The sequence below is a fragment of the Pygoscelis adeliae genome, unplaced genomic scaffold, assembly GCF_000699105.1.
Source record: "Pygoscelis adeliae isolate BGI_AS28 unplaced genomic scaffold, ASM69910v1 Scaffold14, whole genome shotgun sequence".
NCBI lineage: Eukaryota > Metazoa > Chordata > Aves > Sphenisciformes > Spheniscidae > Pygoscelis > Pygoscelis adeliae.
The window spans coordinates 15,160,581-15,181,613 of record NW_008825109.1 but is presented as its reverse complement, the minus strand read 5'-3'; the positions used below and the strand labels follow the sequence as shown (position 1 = coordinate 15,181,613).

General features: G+C 34.7%; 1 protein-coding gene across 1 annotated transcript in view; it reads right to left on the bottom strand.

The window, feature by feature from the left end:
- NCAM2 (neural cell adhesion molecule 2) overlaps positions 1 to 21,033 on the bottom strand; it is a 156,073-nt gene that overhangs the window by 62,408 nt on the left and 72,632 nt on the right. The window contains exon 12 of the mRNA XM_009327895.1: positions 11,970 to 12,143. Coding sequence (XP_009326170.1) covers positions 11,970 to 12,143 — 174 coding nt within the window. The remainder of the gene's footprint in view (positions 1 to 11,969; positions 12,144 to 21,033) is intronic.

Here is a 21,033-nt window from a genome sequence, read left to right as displayed (position 1 = left end):
AGCTGGTAAGACTGGGTAAGCTCCTGATGACTGCTTTTCATAGAACAGGGTATAACTCAGATCTAAACTAACAACTTACCCTAAACTAATAACTGATTACTGGTCCAAAGATCTTCTCTTCTTATCACAAAAAAAAAGCAAAAAAACCTCACAGAAAATGCCTTCCAAGACTAAGAAAATAGTTTACTTTTAACACCTGCACCTTCTTCCTATTGTCAGCCAAGTTCTGCAGAGCTACAAAGATCTTTTTGTTCCTTTGAGACTTTGCAACAGATTTAAGATGTTTCATGTAATTCACTAGAACAGAATAGAATAGTTTTCTTACGTTTCATGCAATTCACTAGTTGTCTTATGGTGTTACAAAACTGCACTGTGTTAGAGATACAAATAAGAGACGGCCTTTCTTAACCAGATGGACCCAAAATACCTAAAAAAATTATTTACTCTTTACTCATTACTACAAATATATCCGCACTCTTACAAAGCTCCAAGACAGATGTCAAGAATTCAGGAATTCTTAATGCTAAGCCAAAGGAATATCTGCAGAGCACAAAGGAATGAAAATTTCTAATACTGTGCTCAGACAAGTAGAGGTTTTTTTAATAGGCAAATTAATATATGTTAGCAAGCCTTGCATCTCAGTTAAGACTGCTATTAAAAATTCCAACACTTTTCAATTTTATTATAATTCTGCATACTAATAGTAATAAACAGAACATATATAAAATCCACATGTCTTTGCTCAGTTTTACCTATGTACAGAGAATTATGTACTGTAACATACCACTGAATTCATTATTAGAAACGGAGTGTATGATTTGCTCTTTTCTAAACAACTTATTTTACTTGCTCAATTTCATGTTCCAAACAAGCCACTTAGTCTGAATGCCAACAAAAGTGTCTCCTATGTGCTTCTCTTGAATGGTACATTATCACTGACCAGATTTTTTAAACTGGAAGCTCTCGTTAATACTAATTGTCCCATTATCGAAGTACGTTGCTGCGGTCTTAGGAGCTACCTAGGAAGCAGGTTATAACACAGGAGTTTTGCCTTTAATTCCTCTAACCCATGCAATTTTCAACTCTGGAGGATGCAAAGTGTGAGAAAAAGAGACTCTACTTGCTCTGTTACCAAATGCAGGAGCTGGCAAAAAGCTAACCATCACCATTTGAGGTAAGAATAAACCAGCTCCTGGTAACTGCTGTCATCAGAGGCCATCCTCACGGTGACAAGCAAAGGGACTAAAATGTGATCTCAAATGTGTCTTTTATTAGATTCACTACTGTGAAAAAGCAAAGACCTCAAGGCTGATGTGAATGATGATTTCAACAACAGTTCTTTTGCTTCTTACATGCAAAGATAATTTTCATTCATAACTTTTTCTTCCTTATCCCCATCCTACTCCCGCATGCTATACTTCATTTCTTGCCAATGGAGAAAGAAAAGTGTAGAGAGAAAAAAAGTGATAAAAAGGAGATTCATTTAACGATACCATGAAATGTAATACAGATAGCGCTATGTTATCTCTCTGTTGCTCATTGCTGTATGTGGCAGAAGAAAAACTCCATTCATAACTACTCTGTCATTTAATGACCTTGAAAATACTTAAAGAATACTCTGTCCTCCAGGAACACTTTTCTGTTTTATATTACAAAATGCAGCAGAAGTTTATATACACATAAATATTCCATAAATGTACTTTACCTTTTTGTAAGCAAGACTGGCAATGTGAAATAAATGCAGATGAATACAATATAGATTTGAAGGGCAAAATTTGCAGTTGCACCGTGCATTTCATTTATCAGTTATTCAATATTGCATTGCATCACTCTTTACTTAACAAGATTTACCCTTACAAGCCAGATCAGTAAGACCTTGAAATCAGATCAGCATTTTCACTGCAAATTTACTTGAGAGTGTGCTGTCATAAAAAGCCTGAAAAGGTCTAAATAGGGAGTAGCCAAGAGTTATCACAACAGAGAAAGACCAGGTGAAATATATTTGGAATAACTGATTCTCCATTTAATTGCTTATTAAAATATTTACTACATACTTCTTGCAATCAAAGTATCTTGCATTTGTTCTTACAGATTTTCAAGTCTGTGTCTTAAAAAAAACCCCACACTTGAACATAAATCATGTTTTTCAATGAGCTTTGACTGTTTGACTAAATGCAATTGCAAACACAGAATTACAAGCTATTGAAGAGAAGGGTAACCTTAGATATTGGCAGTGGTTATAGCTGCGTAACACTCAGTTGCTTTTAGTTATGCACTATGCTGTGACGTAAATTGTCTGGGTTTTCTTCTCTTCTCATGACATTTTATTCACCTTTGAATGTGAAAAGTACATTTCATTCTCCTGATGATTCAGGTCTGTATAAAAAACCAAAATATTTAAACCTAGCTTTCCCTTTACACTTCTCCTCACTTTCTAGTCTCTCTAATCCATCCATGTCATTTAGTTGAAGACATTTATTTACAATCCAACCTTTCCATCCACATGAGACTTCTACAGCAAAGACTAAGCTGGATGGAGGCCAAGAATAGTATAGAGACAGAATTAGAGGGCTCAATAACATTCTTACATGCAGGTATACACACAAATTAATTTGGATAAAAAGTAGTCTTTCTCCTACCATTTAATAGTAATCTATATTGGCTGTAAACTGCCTCCATTCTTTCACTTTTTTCTTTTTTTAATTGTATGACATGTTGCAAATTGTATCATGCCATTTTATCCCAAGAATTTAGATTTATTAAAATTAAGGGCTTTTTATTTGTTATTTGTACTGCATCTTACATCATTATAGCTTAATAACATATATATATATATGTGCAGCTCCTGCATTCTTATAATTTCAAAGCCGGTTTAAGTTGAGAAAATTATTTTTGTATCAAGCTAAATATCAGTTTCTTTTGAAAAAGAAATCCCATGAGTTTAGGCTTAGCAATAGTATCATAAGTATATTAACTGATATCAGGAATGTTCTACAAATTTTTTTTTTAACAATGTTATCAATTATTGCCTATTGACAATAGACAATTTCTTAAATTAAACCACTAATTTAAGTCAATTTGACAATGTGACAATCAATGTGACATTTTAGATTCTCCATATTGTGCATCAATTGCTGTGGTACTAGTTGGGTATAAAGTGACAACAAATTTTTTGAGTTTGGTTTTACAGGTTTTTTTCATCCATGTTTTCACTGGTCTTAAACTGCCTGCTTAACAGTCTGCTAAATGGAGCACAAGAATCTAAAGCTGAATTCACAACCCAGAAATGTTTTCTGAATGACTTATGGCTTTATTTAACATGTACAAAAATCTCTGAGACCAGGTACTTCTAAATTTCTGGAGTACATACATGATATTCCAGAAATGCAGAAACACTCCTCAGAAATAGCAAGTGTCATTTTAGAACTGAATGTGATCACAATTCATGTCGTAGGGAGCCAAATCTGACAGATAAGCCAAGGAATTCAATGTCTCAAATACTTACTAAAAATATATTTTCCCACTGGAACAGGCTAATGAACGCGTTTTTCCTTCTGCTTTAGCAGCTTGCACTAGACATTAATGAATTCTGCCTTGAAGATTTTCAACTATTAAAACAATTTTGAATGCTGACTTAGCCTACCAAAACATTTGCAATTTATTTCTGTTTGACCTACAAATTATACAGATATACTCTCTTAATCATTAAATTCATTAAGAAAATTATTGAATTATATGGGGTTCGTATCTCTCAGGAATCCATTTAAAAGTCTTCCCAGTTTAATGGTGAAGCATTGCTATGCTGGGAAAGTGTTTTAGTAATCAATGGGGTGCATACTTTCATGCTTCAGTACAAAAGAAGCAGGAAGTACAAAAGTTACAACCTAAGATGTAGTACATGAGAATTCTAATTGATCTATCTATTAGATTTCTTCCCCATGACAATAAAAAGATACAGTAATTGCTATATTTCAGCATAAGAAATAATATCTTTTTGCATAACAGTGTTTCTGAAATCTTGGTGGAAAACCATGCACTACAAACTTCTAAAGTTTTCTGAAAGAATGTCTGTTCATGTGAGGTCTACCAAAAAGTCTTGCTTAAAGACAGAAAATGAAGTTCAGTAGTTTTATCCAAAAACCTGAACTGCACAGACACAAAAAGTCACCATTTTATTGCTTGGAACATTATATATATTATAAAAAGTAAAAGAGAAAATGGAACGACTTTATTTTTAATTTACTGACTGTTCTTTTTTTACTAGAAGGATTATAGTAAGATTTGCCTACATACATGCATGCTTTCTCACTGGTATAGCCAATTCAACAGTAAAAAGCGTAACACAGATAGACAACTCAGGTTTTAATTACCTCTTCAACACTGGCATGTACATAACTTTCTCTAACTTTAAGGACACATGTAGTAAAAGGAGCCTCAGTACCAGGCATAACACACAGCACAGCAGTTTAAAAACTTATCTTGGGTAACAGAAAATCCTTTTTCTACTACAATGTGCCTAAAAAAAAAGTTAAATGCATGTGAAAAAAGAGTACAGACAGGACCTTGTTTAAAAAAACCCCTCGTTTCACAAACAAACTGCTAAATACGGAATTTCCATTCATTTAAGTGATTCAAAACTCAGGAGAAAGCCCTGGGCACCCTAACAAAACTTTGAAGCTGGCCCTGCTGCGACCTAGGGGGTTTGGAGCTGATGATCACAAGGTCCCTTTCTTTCTAAATTATTCTATGATTTCATGAAGTACATGAAATTTAATGTAATTAGATGAAAAAAAATGAACTGAACCTGCTGAGATTTGAATGTGAAATTATAAAGAATTATTTATTTCAGATTTGATCTCCAATTTGTCAAGAACCAAAGAGAAAACAAGTTCTGTTGAAAGCAAATATTAGCAGTAGTGCTTGAAGTTTCAGAACTCCTTAATAGCTAAAACCAAACTATTAAATTTATTGAAGTCTTCAATTTATTGCATAAGATTAAGATGCTGTACAAATTTTCTTAGTATTTTTTTCTTAAGAAAAACTCCTTTGATTCTTTCTATATATTATGCTTTTTTTTTCAGATATGTAACATACCACCTGTAGTTCACCTGTCAACTGATTTCTTCTTCTTGTACAGAGTAAAGTTTTCAACATTTCTAGGTCGTAATATTTTTCATCCTTTCATTTTGCATTATAATGGAATGTTGTAAAAACACATATATAAAGAAATATTTAACTGCATTTTGTACATAGCTTGATTATGCTACCACAAGACTTTGAAAATTATTGTCTCCTTCAATAAAATATTCAATAAAAAAGTATAAGCATATGTTGGTGAAGCATGTCTGGTGTGTTTTGATATTACTGCATGAAATATGTTTACAAGTAATACATTCATTATTGAATCATATTATATTTGGTGCATTATTTCATAAAGCTTCTGCTTTCTGCCGTCCAAAGAAGAATCTCAAATGTCAAAAGAGAAAACATCCTTGACCATTACAATTCAAAACACATAAATAGATGCAAAAAAGCATCTTTTATAACATGTTCAATTTCAATATTTTTTCTTCTACCCCATGTTTTTGGAAATGTATATATAACTTTAGCTTATATAATTTGTCCATTGTAGAAAATATTTTCTGTTAATATCGTACAAATGCTGAATTATAAGTCCAGGAATAATTTAGTTAAAAGACTTGAAACTCAATAGAATATCTCCTGAAAAAACAAGACCTAGAGACACTAGTAAAGTTCAGACGTCTTGTTTTGTTTTGTTGTTTGGGTTTTTTTTTCAGAAAAATAAACAACACAAGACATTTTTGTTTTTTAAGAAGAATGTAAGGTTGCCATTTTGAGTAGCTACCTGAACTTAGTGCATTAAAAACAATGTCAGAATAGGCATTCTTTGAGTATGTTGTTTTTAGGGCATCACTACAGATTAACATTCTCAGATTCACCAGTCTCTAACATGACTACACTTAATTTTATATTAATATACCAGTAGGCAAATGCTTTAAGAAAAAAAAAAAAAAAGAATGTAAGGTTGCCATTTTGAGTAGCTACCTGAACTTAGTGCATTAAAAACAATGTCAGAATAGGCATTCTTTGAGTATGTTGTTTTTAGGGCATCACTACAGATTAACATTCTCAGATTCACCAGTCTCTAACATGACTACACTTAATTTTATATTAATATACCAGTAGGCAAATGCTTTAAGAAAAAAAAAAAAAAAATTATATAAAAAATACAAATTTATTCAAAATAGGTTCCATATTTGCTTTTACCATTATTTTATGAAGTTTACGCTTTTAAAGAAAAACATGAATGATTGAAAAGTACTTTTTCTTTCTAAACTACATGGCTACATAAATCCCCAAATGTCTATGTCTCTTCTCTAAAATGACAGTGACAACCATCCACATATCCCATAGGTGAATTTCCATAGTAATCTTAATATGGGACTGGGTTTTTACTGTATTCTTCATGTTGCTCTACCACCAGCAAATTGAGTGGCACTAGAAATGCAGAGACTGTTTTTTCTTGATACTTCATTCTTATATAAATATTTAATGCTTTGAAAAGAAAGACATGTTTCTCTGTCTGTCCATCTATCTATCTATCTGTAAATGTGAAGAAGGAAGGAAAAACTGCTGGAGTTTTAGCGGCCATACCCATCTTATGCTGAGTTAGACTGATTACGGAATAAAGTTTTTTGTTTTCCTGTTGAAGACATCGAAAAGTTTTCAGAGAGCATTTCTTTTTCAAGGTTCAAGCACACCTCCACAGTGTTTCAGGTTTGTCTATAAGCTAAGTGCCTTTCATTACAAATACATTATTTGCTGCCTGTGAACCAGAATTACTAGTGTTTATAATGCTGTTAAGACAAAACAAGACCTTAATGGCTTCTCTAGTAGAGTTATACCAGTGGCGCTTTCTGAAGGACTGAAGGGATCTGAAGAACTGAATCTCACATTCTCTCATCCTGTTTCTTCCTTGGAAAACTCAATACTGCTTGAAAGGGAAAAACAGTGCAGGTTTTTTCTCATGAAGTCTTTGCTGATTACTCAGAAATTGATCAGTGAATGTCCTTTTTTTAAAAAATAAAATTACGCAGAAGATTCTGGTAAGACAATTCTTCCCAGCACAGGTATCTTACACCTTCTCACTGGTTTCTTTGTGTCTCCAGAGGAAAGCATGGCAAATGCTCTTCACTGGTTTTTATCCCCTTCTTGACGATGGATGGGCAATACCCCACACTTAGGGCTTTATCAACTGTCTGGCTGAAAGGATGCAAACTCTCCTTGGAGAACGAACCTTGCCGATATTATCCTCACTGTTCAAGATTAGTGGGCTTCTCTGCACTACTGACAGGGTCATAAATGTCTGAGGGCACTGTTAGCCCCGCCTGTCCCTGCCCACCCACCTCCCCTCGGGACTCTGGCCCACAGGGAGCCCCGCTGCACCGTGACTGTAAAGTGAAGCTATACAGAGATTCGCAGCTAGCCTACAACAGAACAATTTTCATATTCAGAAGAGCAGCTAGCAAGTGCAGAAAAAATCTAGCTACCATTTGCTCACTGATCTCTTGGTGAACTATGATAGTGTTGATTATGACTTTTAAATCCCTAAATGGCCTGAAGTTGGTGTATCAGAATGATTGCTTCACTTTCTGTGCTCTCCTTCAATAGCTGCAATCAGCACAGACTTTCAAATGAAATCTTCTTCATTATAAAAGACAAAGGGGAGGGAATAGGGAAACATATTCTTGGCTATGGCTCCAAGACTCTAGAATTCGCTCCTTAATTTGATCTGAAAACAGCTCAAACTAGTACAGTTTGAGACAAAAGCCACCTTTTGAGGGATTCTTTGAAGAAACCGGCCGCGTTTTTCCTAGATGAAGAGAATTGCAGGCTGTTTGAATAGATTTGCACAGAATCCATTTCATACTGCTTAATTTTTTCTGATTAAACTTATTTGTATTTACTGGACAATTGATTACATAAGAACGCCTAACAACCTTGGTAAGAATCTATTGTATTTTTCATGTAAATAAAACCAGACAACTATAATCCTACTTGTAGAAGGTTTTGTACATAGTTATTGGGTAATAATTATAAGAAAATTAATGACTTGCTAGCGATAGTAGCAATTCCTTTCAACAACTTTTTGAAACATTTATTAACCATTTATTAACACTTTATTTATAAACTAACTTCTGTAGGCACATTTCCACAATGTTTGTTTCATTTAAAAATACAGTCTTCATTCATTTTATGAGTTTATGGCTGTTCTCTGTGACTGTATGAAGACAACTACACTATTACTTCTGGTCATAGTAGAGAGGGACCAGAAGACCCAGTTTAGCCTTGAGTCTCTGTATTGGAAGGCTAACAGTCTTCCAGGCACACCTTTCTCCTGCGTGTAGGTTTTTCTGCCTCTTTCCATTAAAAGATGGTCTTTAAACATTACCTACATTGTGGCAAGAAAGGGCTGCAGTGCTGTTTTATCACTCCTGAGTTAAATCAGTCCGATAAAAAGACATCCTGTAAAATTTCAGCATAGTTTATCACTGGCTGCTGGGAAAAAATCATGACTCATGCATTATGTATGTATCATTACTTGAGATGTGTAAGCAGTTAACTGTGCCTGTGTAAACAGCATTTATGTCTGAATCTTAGCCATAAACCTGTCCCTAACATGTGACAGATGGAAAAAGTGGGTTTGTTTCCATTAAGGAATATTGACTGACTATGGAAATTATGATGACCCAACTACAAATCATAATACACAATACCGACTGTGTAGTCTAAACATCCTCCTCACTCAGCTGAGAAGATGTTGAGGCATGGTAGGAAAGTGGTCCTTAGTTACATAAGCACAATGAGAAACTGTCTCAAACACATGTAATATATTTTTATCATTCAAAACACTTAAAAGTATCCTAAATGTCTCAAAATGTATAAAGAAAAAGAGAAAAGCCTTCATACTAAGAAAAGCTTCTTTAAAAATCCTTTCAGGAACCAAAAATAGGGATTTAGAAGAGGATATCTCAATGTTATCCTACCATGACACTGTAAGTAGGCTAAAACATAAATGGAGAGAGGTTTAAACAGATGTTTTAGAAAACTTGCGGAAACCCTCTGCATGCTCAGGAAACAAGCAAAGGCTCAATTTTTCAGAAAGATTCCAGTTACATTTAGCAGTATTTTCATGTAAAAAAAGGACACTAATATTGCTTTTTTGACATCTCCATCTGGAAAGACTTTTTCTGCTCTGGGCTGTTCAGTCTGTGTTTTGGTAACACATCTTGTTTTTCTGGTTTGGTCCTGTAGTACCTCACAAATAGAACAAGTTTTTAACTCATTATGGAATATCTGCAAGAACAACTGATAAATGCAACCCGGTCCCTTTTGATTTCACTATCAAATTACATAATGCAGCATCAACAAGATTTACAAAAACAAGATGCCTCCTGCTTAGCAAATATTTGAAATTCTGAAGTAGCTTTTGATTTCTAAAGTAATTCAGAAATAAATTCAGAGAAATATAGGAAATACAATCACAATCTTTCTATGCAGGGGTATACAAATAGAGATTTCAGAAAACAGCATAAATTAATTATGGATCTAGAATTAATTTTTAATATTGTCCACTGTCCTCTCAGTAAAGTTTACCGTCCCAATATTTATCTATTTACTAAGTATATCTATTTGTAGACCAAGATGACTTTTCAGGTTGTTTTCATATTTACTAGTTTTTGTCATCACTTGGAGTAGTCTCTGATAATACATGCTATTAAGAGGTACCTTTAAGATGTCCAAAACCAGTGTGACCTATTTTGTTTTTTCAACCAAATCTCTCAGCATTACAGTTGGGGGACAATGAAATGAAGAGGAAAATACATGCTTGAAAGAAGGTAAAACTCCTGAAAACTTCTAAGCAAGAAAGGAGAATAAAGTGAAAAAAGTAAGGCAAGTTGCACAAAAGGAAGACATGGGGAAATAACATGACAGCATGCAGGAACTAATACAGCCTTTTTCTCAAAGCCGCTGTATATTCAATTTTAGTAGGGATGGCAGCAGAGATCCTAAATACTCACAATCTACTTCACAGTGGTATTGTCTTCATAAGGACTGCAGGTATTTGTATCTGCCACTCTACTCTGTTTTTAGAATAAACTACCACACAATTCAAACAGATATTGTACTAAAATAATTCCAAGAAGATCAATTCATGTTATACAGAATATGTATCTCCAAAATGAGCTGTATATAACAACTTAAAAACATGTAATTATGAAAGAATATTTCAAAATCAAAGTGTGAACTTTTAAAGAATGCAGCTCCAGTCAACTCTAATAACAAGGGTCTGTCAAGTTATACATCTTTCCTAATGTAATCGGTTAATCTTTTAATAAACTTCACATTAACAGAAATAATAGGAAAGAAAGGTTTATGGGGAGTAAGGTAAATACACTGTTCTACAAAGTTGACACTGAGGACTTCTTTTTGTTATGACTTTACATTTATATTAAGCAGCTGTGTGACTGCACTCTGTAGTCACTGGGTTTGTTCTCATTTGACTACATTGCACCCTACTACACAGACTGGTCACTTCAGGTTTTAGTATTTGGTATATTGTAGTTTTCATCAGAGAAATTTATTGCCAATTCATTGAAGGAAGTAGCTATGAGAAAAAAAGTCTCAAACTTCGCCTGAAACATAACATGAAAAGATGGGAAGAGGTACACTGATGTCCATTAATGCGTATGCCCTGCAACTAGAGGAAACACATTGTCTTCTTTAGATCTTCTGGTACTGAAAGAAATACAAGCTGTACTGGACTAAAATGAATGCTACTATGATTTACAGTATTACATTTTTACACATAGTTACTGTGTTTGGTTAAGAAAAACAAAAGATAAAAAGTCATTATATGTTTCTTTGAATATATGTTAATCCCATGTTCATTGTCTGTTTCTTTGAAATAATTCTGTAATTTGGAATATGCTATGCTTAGTGCAGAATTTTTGTGTGTGGATTATGGGATCTAATGGGAGGCAATGAAGGGGAAGGAATAACCATTCACATTTTTTCTCCCATCACTGCTGTATCACTCCCACCCATAGCTGCAAAACCATTCACCTCCTGCTGTATAAATCAGAAGACTGTTGGGGCTGCTTTAACTTGCACTACCTGTTAAAAATATCAAAGGGTAAATATGGATGCAAGGGATTACTGATCTGTTGAATGTATTTTGTTAACATTACTCTGTATAAACACCCCATCTCAGCATGTACTTAAAGAACTCTTGTCTGTTTGGGGAGGCTTATACTCTTTTCTGCCTTAGAGACGTGCAAAGAAAGCATAGATCTGGCAAGGAACTGGCCCCATTTGTAGCATCCCCACTAATATAGTAGATAGATAATAGATATACTATCTAACAAATGCATTTAATGTTTGTTGAACAATACTTTATAGATATGCTTTTGAAACAGACATCATGAATATTAACAGGTATGTAGAAAGGCTACTAAGTAGCTCAAAATCAGTAATTAATGCCCAGGATTAAATATCACATAATAGCTTAAAATTTTTAAGTTAACTGCATATGTAATACACATTCTCAAACTAAACTCCTCTGTGATTTCTACTCTTTTTAAAAATTTGTAGCTTCAAAAATATTCTTTATATCTACTTGACTGGACATTGAAAAATGCAAAATAATTGTAAATTTGTTCACCAAACATTTTTCAAACTAAAAAGTAACGGTTGACTTTTACAAGATTACAGTAAGGTTTCTAATTGGTGTAAAGAGGTCTGACTTCATTAATATTAACTGAAGATGCAGCTACTGGACTAAGAGTAATGGAGAAACAAAGAATCAGTTAACATATACTTGCATTCTTTTCCCTTGACATTCTTTTCAGTTAAAATACTTGCTTTTTTTTTTTTTTTAAACTTACTTTGAACTCCATGGGAGCGAACTATTTTCCAGGTTTCTGAAGCTATCTCTTTTACGTCCACTTGGTAATGATGAATGGGCACCCCTCCATGTGAATCTGGCTTATTGAACAAAACTTTGGCAGAGGTTTGTGACAGCTCTAAAACTCGTACTCCATAAGGATTTGATGGCACATCTAAAAAAGTACAAACATCAATTTAATAATCAGCAGCAACTAGACAGACCTAAACAGTTGATAATCTACCCCAAAAAGTGTCCTTAGCATCTTGAAGGGAGAAAAAAAAATATTTAAAATGATTTAATAATATTTGATTTAGATAAGCAACTTAAGCTTTCTAATACAGAGCTGTAAGAAAACCACATTTATTTTCTTGTATGCTAAAGTTATGCAAAAACATTTTCCATTTCTGCCTTTCTTTTGTAATATTATATTTTTAATAGCTAATTTTGTCATAGGCAAATGTAAGAGATTAGTTTGTTTACTGTATAATTATGTAAAAGAAAATAACAAACTTTAAATCAAATTTAACAAGAGGAACAGTTATAGCTAAATAGATCATTCAAAGTCTGAATTCTTCTAAATGAGATTATGACAAAAAATGTAGAAATAATTTGGCCGTTTTTATGAAACTCTGAAATACAGCTGAAAACATGAATCCTTTTTTTCTTTTTTTGAAAGACTGGATTCCAAGCTACTAGCAAGGAATATTAATTGAAGGTTTCTATTCTCTTTTCAGTTTAAGACATAATTTGTGGAATAGTCTGAAAGAAACATTTTCTCTGAAATCAAAAGCAAGTGCATATCTTTCAAAGCAGAAAAGAACTATGAAAATAAAGCAGGTGTCTGTAGGTGTTGAGACGCTAGATATGAAACAAAAGCAAAAAATTAAGCTTGGGGTACGTACATCTTTAAAAATACAAACATTATGTTACTTTTACAATGTATGACCGAACTAACACATAGAAGATCAAAGACTAACTTTTCTAATTGTTGTACATTTTAAACTGTTATAATTACAAAAAATTGTGTTGAAAATACTAGGAAGAATTTTAGTTCTGTGGACAGAAGACCAGGGATTTGAAACACCATTAAAGTTTTCTCTTCTGATACATCTGACAACTATTCGCATACCTGCTTACAGATTTGACATTGCTTTTGTCTCTGTGGTATGGAAGATATTTTTATAAGGACATGCAAGAATTTGAGCCAAAGCCTATCATTTGGTTAGTGGGTACTGAACCATTTACATAAAATGTAGTCTTTATTCAAAGGCTGTCAGACAGTTGGGAATAAAAAGAGAATCAATCTGAGCTTCACCCAGTATTGGTACTTGAATGAAAATGAGCCAAAAATTTTTATAAAATATTAAAGAATGGGTTTAAGGACATATTCAGCCATGCATTCTCAAGAAAAGGACACCTGCCAAAGCTGCTCTAAAAGGGCTGATTTGTATAACCTTTTAATAATCAGGCACCTAAATTTTTCCAGAAGAATTCTCTAACAGTTGTCTGAGTTGAGTGTCTTAAAGCTAATATCATACCTCTGTGAATTCTTAGAGTTAACATTTCTGAATATAGGTCTCCTGAAACCTCCAACGCTTGGTGCTCATTGGGTTAAAATCAGCATAGATTTATTTACATGGACGAACAATTTTAATATCTTTTACTTAAAGACAAAACTATATGAATCCATGATGTTAAAGATTTGAGTATAATGCAAATCTCAGCTTGAGGGATTCAAACCCTCAAATCCTTTCTTATTCTAGGAAACATTCATTTCACCAGGATATGGGATGGTGCAGGAAATTTTCACCCTTCTTAGTGAAGCTGTATTACTCTGCAGAAAGGAATTCAAGATTCATGGTCAGACAGAATGTGACCAAATGTAACTAGCATGCTATGCATCCAGGAGAACACAGACCTGGGTTTTGAATCTTCTTCTAAATGGATCAAAAAGTTAGTTTATTTTACAAAAAAGAAAACATGTTCAAAAAACCATACAGATTTTTTTCTGTGATCACACGGAAGAAGAATTAATTCTATGAGTTGCTTGCTAAGTAAGCATTGACCCCAAAATCAAAGAAGGATGAGGATTAGAACCAGTTTGTGACCCCTCTCCTCCATATTCTCATTACAGCTCAGAGCAATATTCCCCCCCCCCCAGCTAGCGACAGTACCTTAAGCACCATTCTGTGTACAGATTCTTTCTCTCCCTAGCTCAAATGACTGTTCTGAGAGGGCTGGGAAAAATACAACATAAGAATGCCAGAAAAGCAATCCAGGATAGCCAAAGTAAAGCACCATGGCGCTGTATGAGTGATGTGGATACCAGTCACTTGGGAAGACGAATATAGCTCTGCAGTACTGAATATGAAAGTTCTTTGGATTTAATTGCAAGCTAAAAGCTGCTGTGGATACCTACAATATTACAAATAGTTTCTAAACACTTCCATTCCTTTTCTGTTGTTAAAAGAGTTCAAAATGAAACAAAAAAAATTGTTTAAGGTTGAATGAATATTTAATTTCACTCAGACTTTTTATGTTAGTTTTTGTATGCTCTTTTTATAAGGCAATTCACTGTTACTTCAGTTTGGATCAAAACAATTATTTGGTCAATGATATTGTTCTGGTTTCTACTGGGATAGAGTTAATTTCCTCCCTAGTAGCTGGTACAGTGCTGTGTTTTGGATTTAGCATGAGAACAATGTTTATAAATAACACACCGATGTTTTAGTTGTTGCTACACTAGTGAAGGACTTTTCAGCTTCCCATGCTCTACCGACGGAGAAGGCTGGAGGTGCACAAGAAGCTGGGAGGGGGCACAGCCAGGACAGCTGACCCAAACTGGCCACAGGGACATTCCATACCATGTGACGTCATGCTCAATATTTAAAATGGGTGAAAGCTGGCCGGGGGGGCCGCTGCTCAGGGACTGGCTGGGCATCGGTTGGCGGGTGGTGAGCAATTGCATTGTGCATCACTTGCTTTGTATATTCTATTATTATTATTATTTTATTTCAATTATTAAACTGTTTTTATCTCAACCCATGAGTTTTTTCACTTTCAGTCTTCCGATTCTCTCCCCCATTCCACCAGGGGAGGGGGAGTGAGTGAGCAGCTGTGTGGTGCTCAGTTGCCGGCTGAGGTTAAACCACAACAGATATGAAACAAAAATGTTATTTACATATACACTCTGTTCTTGACTTTCAAATGTTAAGGATATCTCTTTTCCTTGTGTGTTTATGTCTCCATATGATTAACTACAATAAATATGGCATAGGGCAGACGACATTCTACAGGAAGAACCTTATGTTCTCTACAGCAGATTCAAGTATAATTTCTGCCAAATGAAGATGTGATTCCATTTGGTAATAAGCATAAAATGAAGCTCCTGTGAAAACCAGTAAAATATTTTGCATAACTAGCACAATGCAATATATTTAAAACTCATTTAAGTGTGAAATACATCCCCAATATTATTTTAAATACGCATCCCACAATCCAAGAAAGCCACAGATGTTGGTAACTTTTATGCAGTTTTCAGAGTTGAACTATATCAGTTCTTAAGAAAAGAGTGAATCACCTGAAGAAAATACAACAGGAGACACATTCCTAGTCAAAATCAGAAACAAATACTAGGAATTCCATTAAGATAGAATGAAATACCTACTATCTCTTTCAGACTAGGCAAATCTATAACTTTTTCCCCAAAGAAGATCATCAGCAGCATAATGAACTGAATCTAATTCTGTAGTTCTCTAATGGGTATGAATTTGATCATGCAAGGTAAACAGCCCTCTGGTCCTGATCTAGCTAAACATTCCAGCTTTTGAGCCGTCTCCTGTCAGCTGAAATTATTTGGAGCATTGCCATGATTTTCGTGATAGAATCGCAAGGTTTTTGGCTCAATGTTTAGCAGGAGTGAAGAACAATTTGCAAAGTTGTGTACTCTGAAGTCTACGTCTGGAAGGATAGAATTGTGGTTGGTTCTTGTTCTTCTTCCTTCTAAAACCAACCAACCAAATGAATCTTAGAGGAGTTTAGCTATGGACAGTGATTACACTTTCACATACTGTTATGGATATAAGGTGAAGGACTATATAGTAGAAAAAGTATGGGAATTCTTTTCTATGATCTAAAGATCACTTAGTGATAGCACAGATTCTGGTATACTTTATTAGAAGTTCCACTGCTATCTTTGTTGTTGTTATACTGCTGTCAAAACAAGGGATAATCTACCCAAAGTTCAGCCTTTAAATTAAAATAAGTCATTAAAAAAAAAAAAAGTGTCAGACATTTAGTCAACTTCTTCTTCTTGCCACACAGTCTCTACTCCTCTGTTCAGTATGTGACTGTATTCACGTATGATGTTAAAGAATTCCTTACAAATAAAAGAAGATCCCGGAATAGTAAGTGTAAAATTGCACTTGATGTATTTTGTACTCAGCGCATAAAGCTGGTTAACACAAATGAACTTTATGATACATTGGCCTAAATTAAGTAGTATTGGTTTGGTTCCAAAAACATTATTGCAGCTGATAGAGAAGTACACACAGAATTATGAGTACATACTTATCTCCACTGATATGTAAATGCTCTTTCAGTCTATTACTATTATTACCCAACCTGTTCAATAAATGACAACCATTTATCGCTGGGGATTTTCTTTTCAAGATACTTTTTTGGATAGTTTCATGGAAGAAAATAATTTTCCTTCTGAGAGTTTAGCAGTCTTGGTGTAAATGGAGAAAAGGAAGTGATGGTGTGAGAGTAGGTAGTGTGGTCAGAGATTTATCTTCCAGTTAACTCTTGTCTCCTGTCTCCTGTCAATATGCTTCTAGTGCAGTTCTGCAGCTTTTCCTGTCTGTATATCTGGCATATATAGTGAGTGAAAGTAACTGTGTCTAAATGCTGAACGTAAGTAGCATCAGAACCAGGGCCGGGGAGTAGACCTTTGGAGTCAAAGACCTCCACGAAACAGTTCATGCTTGTACAACCTTAGAATGGAGAAAAATTGCAATATTAAATCTACAGGTTAGGCTCAATCTTGCCTTGATGTCCTTGCTTCAGGAAAACTGCAATAGATTTCTTTTACCAAATCATTGGGATTTCTGGTAAAATAAGATACATGCACACAAAGCAAAACACTGTTGCCATGTTGATAGTTTCACCCATATGCTTACTGAAAATATGTTGCTATTTGTTTTTTTAGTAAAAATCCTTTAGCTGATGCTGCTAAAGATGTGAATGGCAAGTTTTAGGACAGAAATCTAGATTTTAGATCTGCCCATATTTTTGTGGAGGTAAATGGTATTTTGGCAGCAGCAAGGGAAATGTTATACAGAGAAAGCAACCTAACTCCTAAAAAAAGAAAATCAATAAGATCACATAACACTGTCTTGGAAGAGAACATGATTATCTTTTTTATTACATTATTCTCCAGGGAAAATTAAGTCCTACTTCTTTGATTTTATTTTGCCTGTGTGAAAATACAAGTATTTGGAGAAAAAAGAAACAGCATCCATTAACCAGCACCAAAGTGCCAGCACCAAAAATCCAGATTAGTAAACTGTTAAATCTGATGTTGTAGTCCTTGTCAGTTTTTGATCAACCTTATCATATTTTGAGCATGGCTTGATTCCGTAAAACAGGTTACAGGATGCAATTTCTGTGAAGCTCAATTATTGTCTTTCCCATGTCTTATTTGCTTTTGATGTCATTATTCCCCATCATCACTGACTTTCTGTGTATACTGGAAGCTTAAAATATGTTTAATTAAATAGTGTCATGGGAATTCTCAATATCTAATGACATCATAGAATGTATTTTCATTTTACTTTTAAATTCCCTGTAATACTGCTGTAGAAAGGAAACAGATATAGCATCTCTCATTTCTTTAAGTATTCTTACATGTCATCACCTCTAAAAGCTGTAAAATCTTTGATGTTCTATACTATACTGTGCAAAACATGTAATAGGGATGATTTGGCAAGACAAGTTTGAAAGTCATCATCAGAGTTGTATGATGTAACTAATTTGTAAACTATGTTCACTGCCTGTTAGTATAGTTTCTGCCAGCAGCTGATCCTGTTAACACTTAGTCACTGTAAGTCTCTGTGCTGAGCTGCAGTTCCAGGCATGATGTGGCGAGATCAGAATCTCAGCTTCCATCAAAAATGAAAGTATCCTTCTAGGTGCAAAGACTGAAAGAAAGACTGAGACAAAAAAGTGAATCAGACTATTTATCTGAACTTCTAACACTTTGCCATCCCAGAATAGAAGAAAGAAGGGGAAAGGGAAGTCTAGGATGAGTAAGGCCATGAGAGCCTTAGAGGTTTATTTTTTAGGGGCTCTGGATTCAGACCAGCTGTATACTGCTATGTGCAAAATACACATTAATATCTAAAGAAAAAATTTACTTGAAAAATCCAGTTTAGCTCTCTGTGTCACAACCTTGACATTTACTGTTTTAAGGTAATAAATTGTCTATTCCAACAACATAGTCCTAGACTACTGATGGCCATACTATTTTCTATTTATCTATACAAAAACATTTGAAATAATGATACTGAGATCTCAACAAAAAGGAAAAATGCTTTGCTAGTTAATACCATCTCCCTGCATACTGATATTTCACATAAACTATGACTAAACAAGATCTGGGCAAATCTAGGAATATTTGTGCTCACCTCAGGCTCTGAAAGCCATTGGGACAATCTACCAAGATCACCTGGCTTGCCAAAGCTTAAGCCTGTCATAGAGAAAAAACAGAGTATAAGTAGACTTCTAAAATAAAAGTTGTGGTTGTGACGTGAAGTAATTAATTTGCAGTGGAAAGAAATGAAAGAGACTGTGGTTCTTTTCAGATTCTACATGTTACTCACACAACAATGTAAATGCTTAAGCAATGAAAAAGGACGATGTCAACCATGTGTTATTTTTAAGAGTTGACCACCACAAGTCAGGTGGTGAGCACATCTGATTAAGCTTTCAACAAGTGCTGAAGTTTCTCACCATTTCCCGGTAATGGCCAGCACTTTTCAGTGTGAAACCTTAAATAGGCTGCAGTTCTTCAATTGTTTTGAAAGATTTAAACGAAAGTGTCTGGAATTCAGGCTGATTCAGTAGCTCTGTATAATTTGAGTGAACAGGTATATTTTTCCTGTCATACAAAATGGTATGGTTGCAAATCGCATCTAAATTCTGAAAGAAATCTTTTTCTACCATCAATAAGTCTAATTTCTTAAGGAGGGCAACAGAAATCAAGATAATGGCGTTGTGACAGTATGATCACTTTTTAACTAGCAGTAAATTAAAAAAAAATGATAGTTTGATTCTGCTGAAAATCAGCAAAGCAGAAAATTGGAACAAAATATGAAGCAACAAGTCATTCCTGTAGAATTTTAAGATAAAACTATTCAGTAAAATTATCATTATTTGTAAAATTTACCCTAGCAGCATACTTCGCTTAATACTGTCTCCCAGCTAGAAATAGTATTTATTTTCCCCTGACAGAGCCATTGTGAAAGTATGCTACGCCCCAGCATTAGTGTTTACAGTCAAAGCCGGAAGGAATTCTGGGCTGTATTGAAATGCATGAAAAAATTTTATAGGCTTTAACATGGAAAATATCAATCATTAAGGCTTCCTAATCTACCAAAGTAAAGCAACAGAGGTAGTAAAACTACAAAGAAAGCTGCATTTAACATTTTATACCTGTAATTATTATGATGGTTTTATCCTCCATCTCCCTGGCTGTTTTTCATTTCCAGCTGATGCTAGTTTAAGTGCAAAACTTGTAACAGTGAACTACATTTATTATTTGCTGTTTTTTTCCCAAAAAAGTCTATTTAGATGAAATGCTAAAAATGTCAATCTTTCAGGATACTGAATGTTATGCATTACACTACTGTAAGTAGTGCTTAGCATAATGGAGCCCTGACACCCCCAAACCCAGTGTTTCCAGCCCCACATAAATACTACACTACAAATGGCTTATGTTAAGGATACCTGTTCATTATTATTACTACAAAATTTGAGTTTTTTCTATTTTCTTCATTTCATATCATTATATAGAATGTCCATATGTAGCTCATGCTTTCAATAATAACTTCCTATATTTCTTTATGAATTACATATTCACTAAATAGTGATCATAAAATGACAGATAAGGATACCTGTTCATTATTATTACTACAAAATTTGAGTTTTTTCTATTTTCTTCATTTCATATCATTATATAGAATGTCCATATGTAGCTCATGCTTTCAATAATAACTTCCTATATTTCTTTATGAATTACATATTCACTAAATAGTGATCATAAAATGACAGATTTTTTGATTTTTTGAGAAGTAAGGAGGGGGGTCAGCAGAACTGCTACATTGGATTTCTGGAGGGCAGACTTTGGCCTGTTTAGGGGCCTGGTGGACAGAGTCCCTTGGGAGGCAGACCTGAAAGGCAAAGGAGTACAGGAAGGCTGGACATTCTTCAAGAAGGAAATCTTCAAGGCGCAGGAGCAGGCCATCCCTGTGTGCCGAAAGACAAGCCAGCGGGCAAGAAGACTGGCCTGGCTAAACAGAGAGCTTTGGCTGGAACTCAGGAAAAAAAGGAGAGTTCATGACCTTTGGAAGAAGGGGCGGGCAACTCAGGAGGAATACAAGGATGTCGTGAGGTTATGCAGGGAGAAAATTAGAAGGGCCAAAGCCCACCTAGAACTTAATCTGGCTACTGCCATAAAAGACAATAAAAATGTTTCCATAACTACATTAGCAACAAAAGGAGGGCTAAGGAGAATCTCCATCCATTATTGGATGCCAAAGGAAACATAATGACAAAGGATGAGGAAAAGGCTGAGGTACTTAATGCCTTCTTTGCCTCAGTCTTTAATGGTAAGACCAGTTGTTCGTGGGGTACCCCGTCCCCTGAGCTGGAAGACAGGGACGGGGAGCAGAATGAAGCCCCCATAATCCAAGGAGAAGTGGTTAGCGACCTGCTACACCACTTAGGCACACACAAATCTATGGGGCTGGATAGGATCCACCCAAGGGTACTGAGGGAGCTGG